The following is a 19,243-nucleotide window of genomic DNA, read 5'->3' as shown; positions in this document are numbered from 1 at the left end:
TTTCGATGATTCGATTCTTTCGGATGACCAAATCTCATTGATCGCAGCTTCATACCTCTGCCACATACCGCGACCTAGTTCAGTTGCCTCCGTTCCAGGGTAAGGAATCGCGGCAATGCATATAGGCTTATTCCAATTGGTCGAATAAATTCATCAAGTGTCATTAACTGGTCGAAAAATCTTTCTGACGAAGCAATGGTGCCAATTAGCAGCAGCACTTCCTGACAATCAGCAAACGTTAGCTTTCCCAGTTCAAGGTTTCAGACGTTCACATACGTTAAGACGCGGTTAATGAAAAATTGCTTTAAAGTAGGCCTATGTTATCGTGGGCAAGAATAAAAAAGGACTAGTCACTGTATTGATCCGCGAGGATTGTCATGGGAAAACAGAAATGACTACACCGTTCGTGGTCATTACATTTACTGGTGGCCCAAGGAAATAGAAACACGCAAAGCGTATTGACAATAATACTTAACATTTGAGTTTAATTTTAATTTTTAAAAAAAAACTGCCTATGCCTTTATGATGCCACAGGAATGTTAGATAATCTCGTCATCAAAGTTATGCATACCAATGTCACATGCAGAGAGAGCAAGTCGCCTTCGTACCACGTGACTCGCGCGCACTTCCAATAAACGGGGATGGCCATTTCAGTGGCGGGTACTTCCATCTAATTAGGGAGTTTGCGCAAAGCCCCAAAACGTCAACGTTAAGAGCTACCGCATTATTCGACATCGTTATCAGGAGGTCGAACAATCAGAAAGGCATTCCCGTCGACGTTTCGGGGAATTTGCGAAAACTACGTAATATCTCTCTAAGCGCAAACGTGCAAAAATAAAGATTATAGTGTAATACTTGAATGGACTATTGCGCGCAGTTCTTCGCTAAATCTTACTTTCTGTCTCAAGAACATTGAATTTCCTGGCGCCATCATCAATTCTCATCAGTGCAGCGTTGATCTTTTTTGGTCTTAGGATTTTAGAAGCAACTTTTTTGTCTCATTGAAAATCAACCCATACTTCGCATCAAGAAGAGCCAATCCAATCATGAACTTGATACGAAAATGCATCGGTCTATTCTCTGTCTCGGACACGTTTTCTGTTGATTTAAAACATTACATATCTCGGGAGGAAGTACTTCGTGTCGGTCTCAGGAACAATACAAGTCTTCATGTTGGCACCACCGATGGAAGCAAAATGTTGATTGGCAGCTAATTTTGCTACGCTGAGTTTGCAAATCAAATAACACGTCATGCACCAGCTCACAACCGAAAGAATATGCTACAAGCCGTGATCTCAAAGGATGCATCATGCATCAGGATTAAAAAAGTATTTTCCAATAAAATGAAAAAATCATTTGTCAAAATCAGGTCTGCCATACGTTGAGAATTAGAAACGGTTACATTAGAAGAACTCGTCATCCATGACAGAATTGTCTATGCCACAGCGGTTTGTTTAAATCTTGCCACGAGTCAACTTTTGGTGACTGGGTGAATTTATGACTAACCATGCGCGAAGAGTCTTATTCAAACAAAACTATACATGACTGTGGTTATACACTGTTAAAATTGACAAGAGGCCTTTACTACTACTTTAACTATCGAATAGTAATTCCTAACCATTCTAATGGTTATGTAGCTACGGAACAACTACTGATTAATGGCCAGTTTCACTATTGTTTTACTAATTTCACAGTTGGTGCAATACGAACTAACAGATTAGTTGTTTTCACTGATCAATTTTGAGAGTGTAGGATTTTCTTGGTCGACCTCTTTCTGTTCCCCCTCATGATCATTCTTTGAAGCAGCCTTTCCCGCACAAGACTCCCGAGGCAAAAATTTCGTCATCCTCAAAAGAGTCTTCCTTTGGGGAGGGATGAGGCCGATACCACTGTGGTCGGAGCGTAGTCCTAGTATCCCAGTTGGATATGCGCTACACGCTTCATAGCTGCGGTCTACGCTCCCCTGATACCTCATGTAATGATTCAAATACAGAGAAAATCATGTTCATGCTCCAAAATGTCTCCGCTGCAACAAATTGATTGCATTATATCCAGTTACTACAATCAGCCGACAAACCATTGTCACAAGTGATGAATCTACACAGTAAATATTACTCATGTCACTTGAAAGTGGATTTAGATGATCTATGTTTGTTGTGAGCTTAGTATTAATCTATTCAGTTTAGTAATGCTTGGTATATACTCTAGTTACACCAATGTAAGACCATTACTAAATTTTCAAGTCAGGCCCCAAAATGTGCCATAGTTGTTCAAAGCTGTATAACTTGTTCAGTTTGCGTAGCTTATGGTTGACAACATAAATTTTTCTGCTGGTCGTCAAACGTCATGTTTTGGCCTGGCCTTAAGCGGTCTTATATCAGTGAAACTAGAGTATATACGCGTCCATTGCTGTGAGACTACTCTGAAACAGACATATCATGAGCGAGAGGCAGACTTTAAACGGAGCTACGATTAATCATACACACGTATTTCCTGTGATTACTCACACCAAACCTTTTCGCGTCTGATTGATGTTTTAGTACGCTTTCGGGGGAGTGCGATACACCAGGGGCCCATTTTTGCGCCAGAATACGCCCAATCGAGTGCGATTCTTCGAGGGCCCACTTTTTGGCGATCCAACCATCCCCCTAATGTTCGGAATAGCCATGTATATGATTGGCAAGTGAGATTATTAACAATTGCATGCTGATGAAGACTACAATTTTTATGAAGTTTAACGAATTCGTCATCATTCAGGAGTATGTGACAAAAACTACTCAACTGGCTTTGTCTCTCGGTCATGCCGAAATCAATCAGAGTTTAATAACCGACTCCGTAATTTGTTGATGGTCTAAGCCGAATTGTGAGTCATTATTTTCATATTTGAAAACGATTTAGACTTTTTATGCTCAAGCACTAGTCTGCAACAAAAATTGATTTTTCGACACCAAAATCGACTTGTACGTTTGTGTGCTTAATAATTAACCCACTGTCCCACAAAACCACTGATATTTGTCCTGTAGCATTTTGGTGTCATATTTCATTTTTGCAGCTCCGCTGGTAATTCACCATGATTGATATAAAATAGAGACCATTTCCAATATGGTGGAGTCAATAGATCATCATACGTGTAACTCTGTAGGTATTTTGATAACTCGACAGCCTTGAGTTTTTTCCCGGCTGCAGGCAGAAGGAATTTGGAGCCCGGAAATCAGAGAGAGGATAGGACACGCGTAGGAGCCTTCCAAAAGCCATATGCTCGTGACCTGCAATGAAGGCGGGGTCCTTCAATTCATTGGTGCGAGTTTCATGTTTGTTAATGCAAGAATATCGATCATGTACCCACTAGAAAGCATTTCACGCATCAAATGCTGTGAAAATTTAAGTTTTAGGACCTCCGTGAAGGTCATTTGTTGCTTTAAGGGAATTTGGTCCAACACGCTATAGTGCTGATTATATTATCAGGAATCTCGCTCATTCTGAAACTAATTTTAGCTTTACCACTTAGAGAGATATGTTGAAGGCGGGTTCCCTTGCATGACACTTTACGGTTTCATTTGGTACTCTTATCAGTTCTGGGTTGGCAACAGTCTCCTCATTGCGTGTGACATCGGATTATTTTCAAATTTATTGATACCATCAGTCACAAGTAGTATATGTACTCTTATTGCCGGTGACATTACTGCACGTTTTATTTAATTGCTGATCTGATGATTGCATTAAAAACGATGAAATGGTTTTGCAAAACAATTTAATAATGGGCTCAATCATCATAAAAACATCGTTCGTTTGACTTCTATCAAATGACAATTTTGCAATCATCATGCCAATATGTGTATACTTTTTAGTAAAGGCCATGATCGCGCAATGATGCTTATTTTGGTGTCCGGTCAAATCCGTCCAAGCAAGTATGGATGGGTTATATTGTAAAATCATCCAGCTTATAAAAACTAAACAAATTATTTCACTATCTCACTGATCAAAAAGCGGCAGTTTACAAGTCGCCACGTTCGGTGTCCATAAAGGCCCATTATCATAATTGTTCAGTTGGCGAGTTCCATTCTCGCTAGCTATTATTATGACTAAGCAACGGAAGGCAGGACATACAATTCATCAAAATCATCAAACTGCTTCATCAAGTCTGAAATGGACATTCAACAGCGGTTTGTTGTACTTCCCTGCATACAGCACTAGCCATCTATAGTGTCCCTAGGTCAAGTCCAATGTGCTCCATTCAACAAATGGAATATAGGCCTACTTCCTGTATTATTGTATTTCATAATTTACCCCAGTGAATGTGATCAGCGATCGCTGCGCCTAATGACAATTTAAACGGACAAAAAGCAAATCAAACCTCATCTTTGGGCCCAGTATAGAAGTTTAAAATGTCCTAGGATAGAATGCCCGGGAAACAAAGGATTCTATTATGCGCTTCAATCTCTGAGCTATTGACGGTCAGGGTCTCTAGAACCATATTGCAGAACACAATAGGGCCGGACACTTTTTCCAGGGGGGCATTTGTTACTGTTACACCGGCAACCCCCTCGCCGTGCGGCCCTTCTGGTCAAAAACACATTCATGTGATCTGCTGACTCCTAAACTCGGGTGATTGTTTTGCTTTTGTAAATTTAAGGGAGTACACTACATGTATTTGACGATAGACTAATCACATGAGACTGCGACTCCAAAAACAGAACATCAGACCTAACATTCAACATGAGGAACAAGTCAACATTAGACCGGAAACAGCTACATGTACATGTATATGCTGGATGAAAATAGATTTTAAAAACTGGCCAAGACTTTGATCATGTTTATGTTCCACTAACGGTTACAAATACTAAATTGACGTCCCGGACTCGATCTGGAAGCGATTAGTCCGTATATCACGTTCGCCTAGAATGAGGGCAATTTCCCTAATCAAGTTCTCAGTGACTTACAGAATTCCACAGCCCGTGCTCCGATTTAACAATATTATACTGTGATGGGAACTGATAGCAATGCCAAAAGTCGATATTGGGCAATATTAGGCCATGTAAAGATAGATACCTGTTTCTCGTGCCCGATTTAGGCCACCGCTGAATAGATTCAAGAGTCCTTATTGCTGCCCGCCCCCCTTATGTCCACGAAAATGTACTGTATAATTGTATCATAATATTCCTGCTCTTTCAATAGGTATATGCTGAGCACAATGAACATTGTTCTAATGGAAAGACATAACAAATCATCATTATATATCATTTCTGTGTTGCACGGAAAGATATTCCAGTTTTGAGAAGAGGCTTGGACGAGAAACTATTTTGTCTCTCTATATCTGGCCTTATCGATATACGAGTGGTATCCTCATCCATCAAGCAAATATCTGACGGGGCAGAGATGGAAGTACGTCTTGCGCTGCTCTCTTGCAACCTTTTGAAGTAATGCGGATGTGTTTCAGGAGTGGGTGTAAATGTCTCGGAGGTTGGTGACGATGGTATGCAAGAGCACTAAATGACTATCAAGCATACTACTCGCGTTATGCATCCGTGCACGGCCGTTTATAGCGCTGTGTGCGAGTACCGATGCAAGCTCCATCCTAATTAAGGATTGACCATAGGCACCACCATTCTAGCTCGAACTTGAAATCCTAAAGCAAATAGAACTCTTAGAAATTGAAATTGAAATTGAAATTGGTAACCGACTCACACCCTTGACATTGGCATTTACTTTATTTTGCAAGAGTCCTAATTGCTTTAGGATTTCAAGTTCTTGCCAAAATGGTGGAACCTGATGGTCACCCCTTAAATCAGATAAATGAAGGTCTTAAAATAATCGTAACGTATGCTTCAGTGTGGTTTGTTTATGGAAGTCAGTCATTTTGTTGTGGGCTGAATCGAATTCTCGATTTTCGTCGTTACGGGACTCCGTCGCGGCCGCAACATTATTGTTACATACATAACTACTTTCTCCGTGGATAAATGAACCCTTTCTTCTGAAGTCATAGTCATGAAATTTTCACATGTGAATGAAATATGTTTGTAGCACTTTTGTGTCTCCTGAAATGAGTGGTTTTGTAATATATTGCGTACATTCGAGCACTGTACTTCCCCTCTAGCGTACGTACCTGGGGACGGAAGAAAAAGCAAAAGGTTCTTGACGCAATCGACGGTCACCACCTGATACAGGAACAATATTTTATAAATATTTTGTAAATCAATCCTTATTAAAACCAAACCAACAATATTTTTTTCTCTTCTTTCAGACGCATCTCCGGCCAAGATTATTGTTCCGCCCAAAGACATGAAAGTGATCGAAAATGGAGTCGCCATATTCTATTGCTTCACAACCGGAAATCCCACACCGGAGGTCACCTGGCTCAAAAACGGCAAAGTGATAGCAGCTGGAAAAAGACGCTATAACATTCTCAATTTAAAAGGGGGGTCTTTACTGAGAATGAGTCGGATTTCGGCAAAGAAGGACACCATATTGATAACTTGTGACGTCGGCAATGGCGTCGGTCAGGGAGAAAGTGCCTCAGCAACAGTGCATATTTATAAGACAGAAACAGGTAAAGCGCCCCCAAACTAGCGATTTTTGTCGACCTGCGATTATGATAGCATGAGACAATCCTTTAGCTGTATATTCCACAACTACTCATCTTTATAAGTTGGGGACGTCTCCTCTCTAACCGACGCATGATCAAAGGGTTAAGCGGGTCATCGCAGAACGACCTCAAAAACACAGGTTATGGTCTATTTCTTTCCTTTATAGCATGGTCACTTTACTATCTTTCGGTTTGAATAATTAGTGGGCACCAATATAATTTGTGTTTGGGGGTGATGCATTTATGCACAATTGGCAGACAATTTTCTTTCGAGTGAACAGTGCAAGTTGCGTTAGTTTGACTGCCGGTTCGTGAAAGTATGTGTTTATGTTCCTTGTGGTGTTTTTTTTAGCTATAGCCTACTGATGGTTAGAAGACGAGCAGTGTGAGAAATGTGCGCAATCAGTATACCGCCTATTGAACTGAAGAGGAACTATCGTGTTTGGACATTGCCGGCATGTTGGCTTACATGTTTATAACCGTGATAGTTCCTATTTGTTTAAAAGCCGACTCCCTTGGTAGTTTAAGGACACATTTTCTCGTTCCCATCTTGTCCTTTAAAATCAAGCAAATAATTATCACAAGAAAGGTTCTCCACCTGGTGTTTAGTCCATTAAAATACGTTTCGATGTGCTACGCTGTACATTTCGCGAGGGGCGAATAATTATTGGTCTACCTGGTTTTAGATTGCAAACTGATCTGCCATGCCATTGGGGTGTTGGAGGAATACGACGCCGCAATGCACTGAGAAATGTAAGCAGTGATACTCCAGAACATTCCGGAGGTTCTTGGTTCAAGGAAAATGATAACTACACGTTTGTTAATGTTTTCTTGTTTGTTTTATCTACAGAGCCTGATGGTTTCCCCTTTATCACAACACAGCCCAACTTCCGCGTGGTGGAGACTGGTCGACCGGTGGTCATGACTTGTAGCGCTGCAGGAGACCCGGCGCCCACAGTGCGATGGTTGAAGGAATGGCAGCCAGTCGACATGGAAGAACCGAGGTTTTCACTGTCTCCGTCCGGTAATGGTACCATTCTCTAGTTTAATCTATAACATCATCCTGAAGAATCCGCCCAACATTTCCCGAGAGTATTCCTCGAATCGAGGGAGGATTTCCTGGATATGGGGATTGCCGTTACCCGAGGTCATGTGTCGCTGACCCACCGGATGAACAGAAAAGTGTCCTGCGAACACCTGAATTCCCTTTCTAGCCATCATAAAGTTGTGATTTTTATGCCAATTTCGCCAATCTCGGGGAAAAGGGGTCGTGACAATTCCAGAAGTCCTACCTGTGCTGATTTTCCAGGGTGAACCTTTATACAACCATATGTCCAGCAGCTAGACTAAAGGTGATGGGTCGGAGTAGAAACTGCATCCTGAATACAGACGATCGCGAGTAGCATCATCGAGTCGTTTGTACAGAAAATAATGATACATAAGCTGGTTTTTGTTTTGTTATGTGATTTCATGTGTTCAAATTTCTACATTTCTTAGGTTCTTTACGAATCGAGCGCGCAAAATCATCAGACAGTGGAAAATATGAATGTGTGGCGGAAAATAGCGTGGGCACTGACTATTCTTACAGTGCCAACCTCCACGTAAGAGGTGAGTCTATCAGCGTCGACACAGACATAGGTGCGTTCATTTTCCATACTTTTCATGTGGCATGACAACCCAAGCATGGCCCAGGGAACTAGTGATAGAAGCTTGGTTAGCCGCCCTTGGTACACTGTACTTCAATAGTGGTGTACGGTATTGTACAGTGAATTTCGTAGTGTCTTGTACTAGCAAAATGCATTAGGTATCATAGTTTTATGTGGTTAATAAACATTTTAACACGGATTGCATGAATGACGTAAAGAATACGCAAAACAATACGCAATGAACACAGGACAGATAATACAATATGCACTATGGGACACGTGATTAAAAAGCCTTTATTAGTAAGAAAGAAATTTAAAAATCTCACGTTTGTACATCGTTTTAATCATATCCGGCGTCACTTTTGGGTTTGTAATTATTTTGAAACGTATGGCCAAGATTGTGCATGTAAGTAGGAATATCATCTTGTTCAGTTGGGGAAAAAAGTGCACGCAACTTGTTGAAAATGAAATTCGAATGATTTCGACCAGATCATGAAATGTGAGACACTGCATCGACTATCCAGAGATGAACTCGATGGAACTTGAAAGTCACTCTCTTTGCCTCAATGTAGAAATTATACTCTTAACTATAGTTAACTTGAACAACCTTCACATCTGGATCAAGTGAGAAGACCATTTACTCAAACATGCAAAGAAATTCTTGAAGAACACCTTGGTTCCCTGCGTAGACATGGTAGAAGTCGAGCTTTATTTCCGAGACGGCCATGCAAACTCTATGATATTTCTTCGATTAGATAAATAATGTACAGTGGAACCTCCCTTAGTGGACACCTCTCTATTAAGGACAACCTCTCTATTAAGGACACTAGTTTTGGTCCCAAATTGTTTTTTCCATTCAATTTGACCTCTCTAATCAGGACACCTCTGTCTAATAAGGACAGCGCTTGTCAGTACCAAGGGTGTCCTTAATAGAGAGGTTCTACTGTAATTTCAACATCTCTTAAAGATTTAAAATTTGATGAATTCTCTGTATCCATCATCAATTTTATTACTTATTCATTTGTTATTGGCCATGTTTGCCACCGAAGTCGCCATTTAGTGACGTCAGTGTTGCACATCTTCAGATTCTAGAATTTACATGTAATATCATTTAAGAGTCACGTCCTAAATGTAAGTGTGGTCGGTGATATGATATTTGTTCATCAGCATGGTTGTTTCGGACTAACATAATGTTTGCAACCCTTTTTAAACGCATGATGTTTTTCTTCTTGATCGTTATTCTTCCCTACGCATGCTTTTCCTTCACCCACCTCTTAGTCCCGTCGGACAGTAGGAAATGTCCTTCCTCTTTGAGCGTAAATACCCTATATTGCAATGATAAAAACAGTCCCTGTTTACTCCAAGAATGGTGGACAGTTCAAATTTAATCTAACGTTAAACTTTCCAACACTGCTATCAAATTTCCCACCCAACTATAAAACATAAAGTACAAAAAAATGTCCCCCAGAACTACACTCCAGATTTTCTAGATTCAAGTAGTGAAGGCTAAGAGTATACTTGAAGAAGACTCCCCTGTAGTGCAAAATGAAGTTAACGAGTTATATACTTTTTCGCCACGGTCTTGACATTTTAGACATCTCATCGGATTGTCATTTATTACGTTAATATTCTAACGTTTTTTCAGCAGGGAGACTCTTAACCTACTTGAAGTCATCTTATAGATCCGCAAAAAATAAAATTTTGACAGTGCCGCAGAGTACACCATTAAAGTGTTTATATAAAAAAATTGAACGTTTAAAATTCTAAGTCTAAATTGACAAACAGTGCTGTAAAAACAAGATGCAAGAAGAATATCGCAGTATAAAAATTGTCTGCGCAAGTGGTTTTGAAAGAAAATTTATAGATCAAGAGTCATGTCGGGTGTGCACCAAATTACACAGTTTGAGGTTTTTAGACACCGAAATTAGTTGTACTGTTTTGTGGTGGCTGAATTATTCTAGATCATGTCTTCCCTGTCATGTTTCTGAAAATTCTATTCACAATCAACTGACTTCTGCCTGGTGGTCCTCGGTAAAAGTTCTGTTTATATGGTTTTCGGCGTGTGTATACACCATTTTAAGGTACCGTACTGGAATTAGATTTGTTTCTCGGGGTATGCTTCGAGTATCAGAAACCGGATATTTCGACATGGCGTTTTTATCACTCGATGCTTTAACTTTCGAAATTATTGATATAAAGTCCGGTTTAATTTGATGCTTTTAAGAACTTGAATTTCGATGTTGGTCCTTGAACGTATAATTTGACGTAATTTGAACTCGAGACACACATTTTTTCATTTTGGTTAGTCAATGTGACTTTGGAAGGAGCTGTTCAAACTAGTCCACAGGTGTAGAAGAAATTATTTATATAATTCATTCTTAAACATTGTTAAACTATGATATGGATTTTGGAAGGCTTTTCGCGTGCAATGGCGTACATGTACATGCACCGTCTTCGTCAGCGATAGAACTCCTCTAGATTCTGCATGTCATCTTTTCCAACAGTTCGAAAGGTCTACCCCTACATATCAAGTTCACCGCCTGCCGAGATGACAGTCGAATACGGCGATACTCTCAACTTGACTTGCATAGCATTCGGTAACCCTGAACCCAAAGTGTTCTGGGTCAGCGAATTCAAAACTGTCTCAGCCAATGACAATGTTCCCTTCGGGAAGAATAGTCTGATCATAGTAAGTATGAGGAAGACGGGGAACTACACGTGTGTGGCCATCTCGGAGCTTGGAACGACGCAGTATACGACACATATCAAGGTCAAAGGTAAGTGGAGGTCAATGTGAATAATGTAGGCCAAGGTCAAAAGTGAGCGTTTTTCACAGAATAAAAGGAAAAAATATTTTTTGGACGAAAAGGACGTCGGATAAAGCATCCGCCGTGATTACTAACCATAATTTTTTAAAAATATTCTGAGGTATATTTCGTTGCTTCGAGTCCGTTTTCGGAAACCCACCCCATATCTTGTTTCTGGACTGAGAAATATGACGAATAAACCTGCACCCATCTTCATCAGTATGTAATTGTGTAACACAGTGCACCCTCTATCTGCTTTGTACGCCGTATACTCTCTCTCTCAATAGTAGCTTGGAATGCCATCACATTCATATTCTGTCTTTTAAAGGGATAACTTGGGCATGGTAGGAGGATAATGACTTTCCTTGCCACAATGCGCCGCCACATGTAGTATCGCACTGATTCCGATCTCTAATAATAATTTTTGCTTGGGGTTTGGAATCAGTTTTGGACATGGCTTGTTAAACTCAGACAGGCCTATGGATACACCCAGTTCGAGTGCATTGTTTATTGCAGTTCAAAGGTTTTAAAATTATCCTGTTGGAAGTAGTCACGGTCCTGCTGGAAGTCATACCCAAGTTGACCCTTTAAAATAGTCCATATCACGAAAATATGACACTGTCTGCAAAAAGCGAAAGTGGCTGGGACAATTTATTGAATTGCATTTCGCTTCAAATGGGTTGTTCGTGTCATGTGCATGCGTTGTCTGATTCTGGCCAAGTAACATATTTAAGATACCTCGGATTTTGAAATTTCAGATGAAGTATGACATTTTCATTGTTCAACTGCTGCATTTTCTGTGTGAAAGGCACCAAAAGTCCTAGATTCATTTTCTCGTGAAATGGACCATAGTCAGTTGTACCAAAGGGGGAAGATCTATTGCGAAGTTCCTTTCCCGATTGTAGTTGATTTTATAAAGTTTAATAGTACTCGTACATGTAATAAAACAATGTTGGGCAAATACTGGCTTGGGCTGGCACAAAAACAAATATTATTTCATTTACTTCAAATTTGGAATAACTTCCGAAAAAAAGATCATAGGGAACTCGTATCAAATTACAATTTTTCATGATAGGTCGAAAAGAAATCAGAGAACGATTGGTGTCAGGAAAATCGAGATTACAATTAGGCACGTTTTCAAATCGTTGTGCTTCTTTGTAAGTCTTCATATGATAGTGGCTGGTGCTTTGAAGTCTTATATCACACTGTTTGTTGTTTTTTCTTTTCTTCTTTAAGTTGAAAAATTAGGGAACAATAAAAGTTTAACTGTGCTCATAGAATTTTAACAAAAAGTCAACTGTAATCGAGAATAAAACAGCAAAATAGACCAGCCTACTTGCGAAGCCTTTTTTTCTACAAAATATACACCCTATTAAATGTAGTGGAATGCAGCACTGCCTCCCTATCAATCTTGCACTTCGGTCAATGTTGGATTATCATTGTTGCCTTGGTTATACCGATGCTATGATATATGACTAATTATATAAAGCATTTAGGAAATGATGTATTGCCAATTAAAACGCTTCGTTTGTGAGGAGAATTTAATTATCCGTGGAAGTTGCATTAAATGACGCTGCGGGATTTGTAATATTGAGTTATTTGTCTGGTAATAAACTTAAGTGTTTTTGGGGGGTACTCCGTTGGTAGCTGTCTTGCAGAAACATTTATTATTGTGTCCGTAGAACAAGTGGCAATCAATTCATATTTATTGTCACATTTGTTCTAAAAATTCATGAAATGCCGGTGATGAATGTCAGCTTATACTGTCGGGGATATCTACTGGGCAATGAAGGGGAATAGTTTGCCATGATCCGACAACAGTACACCATGCGTAATCCCTCAAAACTAGCAATGGAACTAACGAATTAATTCAACAAGGGTGTATTCCGATGCAGTCACACTGCTGCGGGAAGAGTATAGGCCCAGCGGTGCTCATTTAGATTACCCGCTAGTTCCGCCGTTAGCCCGGGCCTGTTGGTGGGAAGCTGTAGTATCATAAAAAATGCTATCTGCACCAGCGGGTACTTAGTAAATTTCAGTTCGGCCGAGCGTAGTCGTTTTGTGAAGCGACCACACTGAAAGAAAATTCCCATTTGGAACCATGCCTTGTTATTTCAATTTTGCTGTAGATTGAACACCCACTTTTAATATCGCAAACCCAACACAATATCAACTGACAATTTTTTTTCGCATCATATGCCATATTATAATATATTACTTTGGACAGATGCTGGAGTACGTCCTGTATTCACCATCATCCCTCAAGACCAAGTGGTCGACGAAGGAGGGTCGCTGGTCCTAGATTGTGAAGCGAAAGGGCGCCCCCAGCCGAACGTCGTGTGGATAAAGAATAACGACCAAATCACTACCAAGGGAGACTCGTCGAATGGCCGCAGTACGCTGTCCCTGACCAATATTACAGAGGCGGCGAACTACACTTGTGTGGCTGGGTCTCCGCTCGGGATGGTCAGTGTTACGGCTGCAGTTATAATCAGGCAACAAGGTAGGCTTTTCTAGAGTCGTGGGTTTGCATTCCGGTCTGGTAGTTGCGACTTTGTACTGTACTCGAAGGTCGAGCTCACGTGTAGCAATTTGCGAGCAGCTCGGTGATTCTGTAGTGCGCCTCTGTGGAGATTTAGCTGATAACCAATGTAAATTGCGGCATAAAGCGCAATGTTAAAACCACGATAGATTAGATGCGGAGACGAGCGATTGTTTTTTGAGGGGCATCACTATCTCAGACACTCATTCTCTATTCTTAGCACCGCGGTTTCTCTAATACTGGCTCTTCGTCGTTTCGTTCCAGGTCCCGCGGAAATCATCAAGGACGACATAGACAGTATAAAGGGACTTCGTAAAAAATCGACCACCTCATCATCTGTTACGCTTTCATGGTGGCCACCGATTCGCCCGGGCGTTTCCAGTTATATGGTAAGTGAAGCATTTACATGTAGCTCCACTAAGATTTTGTTACCCGAGACATAGGATGGGCTGGTTTCGCAACCCGTACGAAAAGCTATATATTTATACAACCGACGAAGTATGTAATGTACCTTATCGACGACCTTTAAAAGATTTGAGTATTGTGCAAGGTAAAAAGCTGAAGATGGTTTACCAGTTTTGCGTATAACTGAATTCAGCATAGAACTTGTTGATACGTCAGACCGCGTAGTTACACTTCGTCGTTCGGAGGGGTTGCGAAATTGCCTATTATTAGGGTGTGCAAAGGAAGAGAACAGACCTGGTTATGGTAGGCACTACATTTGGCATCGGTCTTCGAAATTATCCAGTTGCTTGCCGCTTATCAAGAAAGAGTTTTCAAAAGGCGAGGGTGAAACACGGGCGAGAAACAGAAATCAAAGGCTTACCCATCACAAAAAATCTGAAAAATAGTCTTCACGCTTCTTGAATCTTGTTTCAGGTAACATGGGTTGAAGGAAAAGATCCCAACATTTCGGATATTACGACCAATTTTACGCTCGGGACCATAACATTTCCGCCCGTTCCCGACCAGACCAACGCCTCCGTGGTGACCGTGCCCGACCTGTTGGCAGCAACGACATACACATTTTCCGTGACGGCCATGTTCAATGACGGATCGACTTCCTCCAGTTCTGTTGTATCAACAACAAGGATAGAAGGTTTGTCATTTTTTTGCAATATTCTTATAATTACCCTCATGATACCTATGTATACAGTTTGTAAGACAAGTTTCCAGTCGCTTTCTGCTCGGCAGCTTATCCTGGATGTTTCCCGGCCACATTATAGACCGAGTTCCTTCGTCATCTTTTCTACCGCCGCGTACGACTTCAAGTCTTTCTTTGAGAACGTATTGATTTCTTGGCCAGAATCCAATGCCCATCGAATTGCAATTCGTGTGGATAGATGAGCTAGGTGGCATTCGGCGCATGTCCCAGCCAGCTCAGACCAGCTCCCATTTGACCTGCAGGTTGCGGAAAGAATATGTCATGCCCTCTGGAGTTGGTTAATTACATGACTGCATTTACCCGCTCCGACATGTCATTTCTCTGACATGCAATTTCTCACTTCAGCTCCAGCTCTTTCTGGCGTTCCGCAAGTGTTATCAACAGAACAGAGGACGATTTGTACAATCCACTTGGACTTGGCTCAATTTATCGTCCAAATGCAGCCGGAGTACACCTACCATTTACTGGTTGTCGTGCCGTTGGAGCGGCCCTCCCTGGACCCAGATGAGATACAACTCGAAAATGTGAGTACAATGTACTTGTTAGCAATAAGGAAATCTAAATCACCATGTATTGCTAAGTAACCAGTTGTCACACCAATTAGTGTGGAAACGTACATGTATACATATTTCGCTGCGTGAACCCTGAAGATTGTGAAGCGTCTATGCTATCGCCAGCAGTAGCCCCCAGTCGACCGGTATTGACCAGATATTACGCGCAAGCTATCTCAAACCCGGCTCCCGATGAATCCGCATCATACATCTCCCCGGTTGACTGACGCCAAGTTTAAACTTGGCGAAAGAACGGGGTTTTAGGGCACCATGAAAATGCGAACATTAAACTATTTCACGGTTTGCAAACACTATAATTTCAGTTCAACCTTCTCCTCGGAACAATGTCAAAAATGATAGTGACAGCCTCCAGTAAATCGCTATTATTTGCCTTTTTACTTTCAGATGACAATGGCAGGGACCCCAGACTCCGCCTATATTACTGCTGAATTCGGCGATAAGATACCAGACAAGTTCATCCTAGGTGACGGAAAAGTATATGGCAACTATGTCAATAGACAACTTCTGCCTGATAAAAAATATAGAATATTTCTTCGGGTATATACCATCGATCCGAAAACATCAGAGGTGAGTGTTGCTCAATCTCCTAGCCATGCCATTGGTAACGGTTGCTTAGTGATAACGTACATTTGGCCTCTTCCGGTTAGGCCGAGGTAAATGCAGCAGAGTCCTCTCGTTGGGAGATTGAGTGTTGCTGTCATTCATCACATCGTGACTAGCTACAATCCCAGCACCTGATTGGACAAACGATGTCATGTGATGACCAGTCTATAAAGAAACTGCGTTTTCTAATTTGAACATTAATTTTGTGTCTCAAAAGACTTACGGGGAAAATCACATGGGAAAACGTTTGAAATTGTATTGCTTTTCTTCCTTTCAGACTGTACATACATCAACGCCATATTCCGATGTTTTACACGGAGATAAATGTATACGAAATGGTATCCTAAAGACGAGTACACAACCCCGACAGTACAGTGGTGGTCATTGTGGTCGCTGTGGTGCAACAGCTTTAGTGCCGAGTGGCATTCTCCTGGCTTTAATTCTTCTGAGAGGTGAGTTAAAGCGAATTTCGCACCAGCGATACAATGCCCTTCACGCGCCTCAATCGGTATCAAAGCAATGGATGCATTTAGCCATATGCGAGTTTCTGAATGGAACCCTATTGCAGGCCTTATTGTCAACATGTTCATCGGACCCGTCGAATCTATCTATTAGCTAACTAATCTGCGCCGGACTTTTAAACAGGAAATGAGAAGGTATTATTGTCACCGCCCATGAAAATGTAAAAAGCAGGCAGACTTAATCGCTGGTCGTGCGAAATCCCCTTTAACAGAAAAAGTTTTCTCAGTAATGGCTTCATCACAAGAGGCTAGTAAAGTGTGATAAATGGAACCGTTTTTTTAGTGGAACCACAAGCATGCCAGACGTATATAACCCAAAGACGTGTTTATGGTGTATTGACGTCTGCAGTGGAATCATTGTTTAGGCTAGTTTTTGAGCGCGCAGGGACTCTAAGTTAAAATGGAACACGTCAGAGAACATAATGTAGACCTCGACGTGAGATAGTAAAACATCGCATTGCCTACCCCAATATGCCCAAAGGTGTACTTGGACTACGCACCCTTTTGGAGATATTGAGACAAAAACGAAGGTAATTCTGGTCCATTCTGGAATGCCAGTTCAGAAGAGTATGACTATAAGCCAATCTTTAGTGAAAGATAACAGGAATTAGATTTTCACTTTAATAAAACATCTTTTTCAGCATTTTCAAAGCCTTGGTGAACCCAAAGAAGGCTCCATTGTGGTGCTTCACTGACAAGTTTTTTCGGGATCCTCAGTCATTCCAAGACTTCTAACGATTCAAAGTACATGTACTCTATATATGGACAAAAGACTGCCACAGCAAAGACCAGGAATCGACCAAGTGATTGGTGGCCTCAGTTATAAATCTCAAAAGGATTCATTTTGGAAATAGATCTGGCCGCCTTCTCCATACAGGTGCCCATTTTCTTTATCAGTTAAGATATGGGTTGGAGAACTAGGCACTAATTGTTGGACTCCGCACGATGAGACAACATAAAAAACTGCCAGTTGTGGTCCTAACTGTCTTCAGCAAGAGCAGAATGGCAATTCAGGTCAGGATGACAGATTTTGGGAGGCACGATTACCTATAAACTCTTCTGAAAATGAGACATAAAAATTTATATTCTACTGAAATTCAGCATTTGGTTATGTTGGATCGAAGATGTATTGTAATGACTTCCAAACATGCCATATTCTAAAGCATCACTTTACCGTTGTCAATATGGCGATAGGTCATATGGCCTGATGTCTCTCATTGGATAAAGAATAGATAAAGATACTAGCGAAAATTCACAGGAATAAAAAATGTACATATGTATTAAAACACCACAAAAAAGAAACAACGCATTGTCCGTATTGTCAATGATCATCCCAAGGTCCAAAATCTCCCATTGATAGGATTTTATTGATTCAGCTAAAACGGGATTTTTTGGTACCAAGAAGGCTTCATGAAATTAACTTGTTGATCAAAAACTTGAAAGTCAGATGATGTTGATCAGAAACTTGAAAGTCAGATGATGGAATTGGACAATTAGCAATAAATGCAGGTTTTAAGAACTTCGTCATAGATGAATGTATTCTCGTCACCAAACCATAAGAGGGCATTGCTGGTACTGGCCAGTTCTGGTACACGCAACCATCAAGATTATAGCCATTATGAAAACGGTGGACGAAGCTCCGAGCCACGCATGTCCGCTGCAGGGTAAGATTGAAGACTCGAAAATTCGGAAGATATCTTATGTATCAAACTTAGGTATAATAACTCTTATATGTCCCATACATAATGTACAATTATGGAAAAGCGTTTTACTTAAACTGCATGCCTTTCAAAATGTAGGTTTAGCTTTAAAGTGTATGTACTTTCCTTTGACAAGGCAGTCTTTTGATATACAAATGTACTAGTATCCAATATTTGAAGAATGGAAATTTTGACCAGGGACCACAAATCGAGCTAATGAGAATCAAGTTACTTAATGGAGTCTAATTCATACATATGAAGTACCAAACTGATGCCATTTATCATGTTCATTACTTCTGTTCGGGATACAGAAGGATGTCATGGCAGATCTGTATCATAGAACCACAGTTTGCTTTAACATGAAAAATAAGCAAAGAGAGGACGGAAGAGGCGGATGCTGGACCGTTACACATGATGCTATTAAGCAAATAGAAAACACGGAAAGTCATGTCTTTTGGCTTCACTAGAATATAGTGTGCATGTTATGAGGGGACGGATGCATTTTTAGGGATGGCCCAAAGAATTGTTGGGATTTTCAGGATAGACACCCTATTTTCTGTGCAATTCGGAAGAATTGGAAGTGCCAGAAAATGATGTGTCGAGATGATATGCGCTGGAATAGCCTGTCGGGAATCGATCGGTACGAGGCTTTTTTTATGGGACGTCGGACAAGTACCCGCTTCCCTTGTAACCTTCTTAGATGTACTGTAGAATCTCATTGTTGCCATAAAAAATATTGAATGTGTAAATTTCGTATGAGTGACCCATCAAATAGGGAATTAAGATATTGTAAATTAATAAAAAAAATAATATATTCAAACAAACTGGCCTACATAGTGTGTTTTTGCTCAACCTGTTAACAGGTAATCGCCTCGCCATGGAGTACCACTCTGGAAAATCAATTCATAATCTCCGACTAAAATGTGCTTACCCTATCTCTTGCTCTTGTGCAATGACTCTTAACGACTTTCTGGGTCATTCCAACATAACTTTTTATGCAGTCTCCCAATAACTAACTAAACTCCGAAATATATTATTAATTGGCCAAGGATATTTGTGTGTGACATTTGTGTAATTTATCAGGCGGTAAGCTTGCTTTAAACT

General features: G+C 40.7%; 1 protein-coding gene across 7 annotated transcripts in view; it reads left to right on the top strand.

Moving 5' to 3' along the window:
• LOC135486445 (tyrosine-protein phosphatase Lar-like) overlaps positions 1-18,954 on the top strand; it is a 31,933-nt gene extending 12,979 nt beyond the window's left edge. Inside the window, exons 2-12 of one of the 7 annotated variants that reach the window (XM_064769231.1) lie at positions 6,242-6,547; positions 7,434-7,607; positions 8,081-8,221; positions 10,734-11,006; positions 13,264-13,539; positions 13,843-13,967; positions 14,458-14,677; positions 15,089-15,267; positions 15,700-15,882; positions 16,196-16,370; positions 17,081-18,954. In XM_064769231.1, the coding sequence (XP_064625301.1) occupies positions 6,242-6,547; positions 7,434-7,607; positions 8,081-8,221; positions 10,734-11,006; positions 13,264-13,539; positions 13,843-13,967; positions 14,458-14,677; positions 15,089-15,267; positions 15,700-15,882; positions 16,196-16,370; positions 17,081-17,100 (2,072 nt within the window). In that variant the 3' untranslated portion in view covers positions 17,101-18,954. Of the gene's footprint in view, positions 1-6,241; positions 6,548-7,433; positions 7,614-8,080; positions 8,222-9,345; positions 9,361-10,733; positions 11,007-13,263; positions 13,540-13,842; positions 13,968-14,457; positions 14,678-15,088; positions 15,268-15,699; positions 15,883-16,195; positions 16,371-17,080 lie in introns of all 7 variants that reach the window. The other 6 variants (XM_064769232.1, XM_064769230.1, XM_064769234.1 and 3 more) reach the window with 6 other exon arrangements.
• The last annotated feature ends 289 nt before the right edge of the window (positions 18,955-19,243 follow it).

The sequence above is a fragment of the Lineus longissimus genome, chromosome 4 (genome assembly GCF_910592395.1).
Source record: "Lineus longissimus chromosome 4, tnLinLong1.2, whole genome shotgun sequence".
Lineage (NCBI taxonomy): Eukaryota > Metazoa > Nemertea > Pilidiophora > Heteronemertea > Lineidae > Lineus > Lineus longissimus.
Note: the sequence above shows the minus strand (reverse complement) of the source record. Positions and strands in the feature narration are given on the sequence as shown.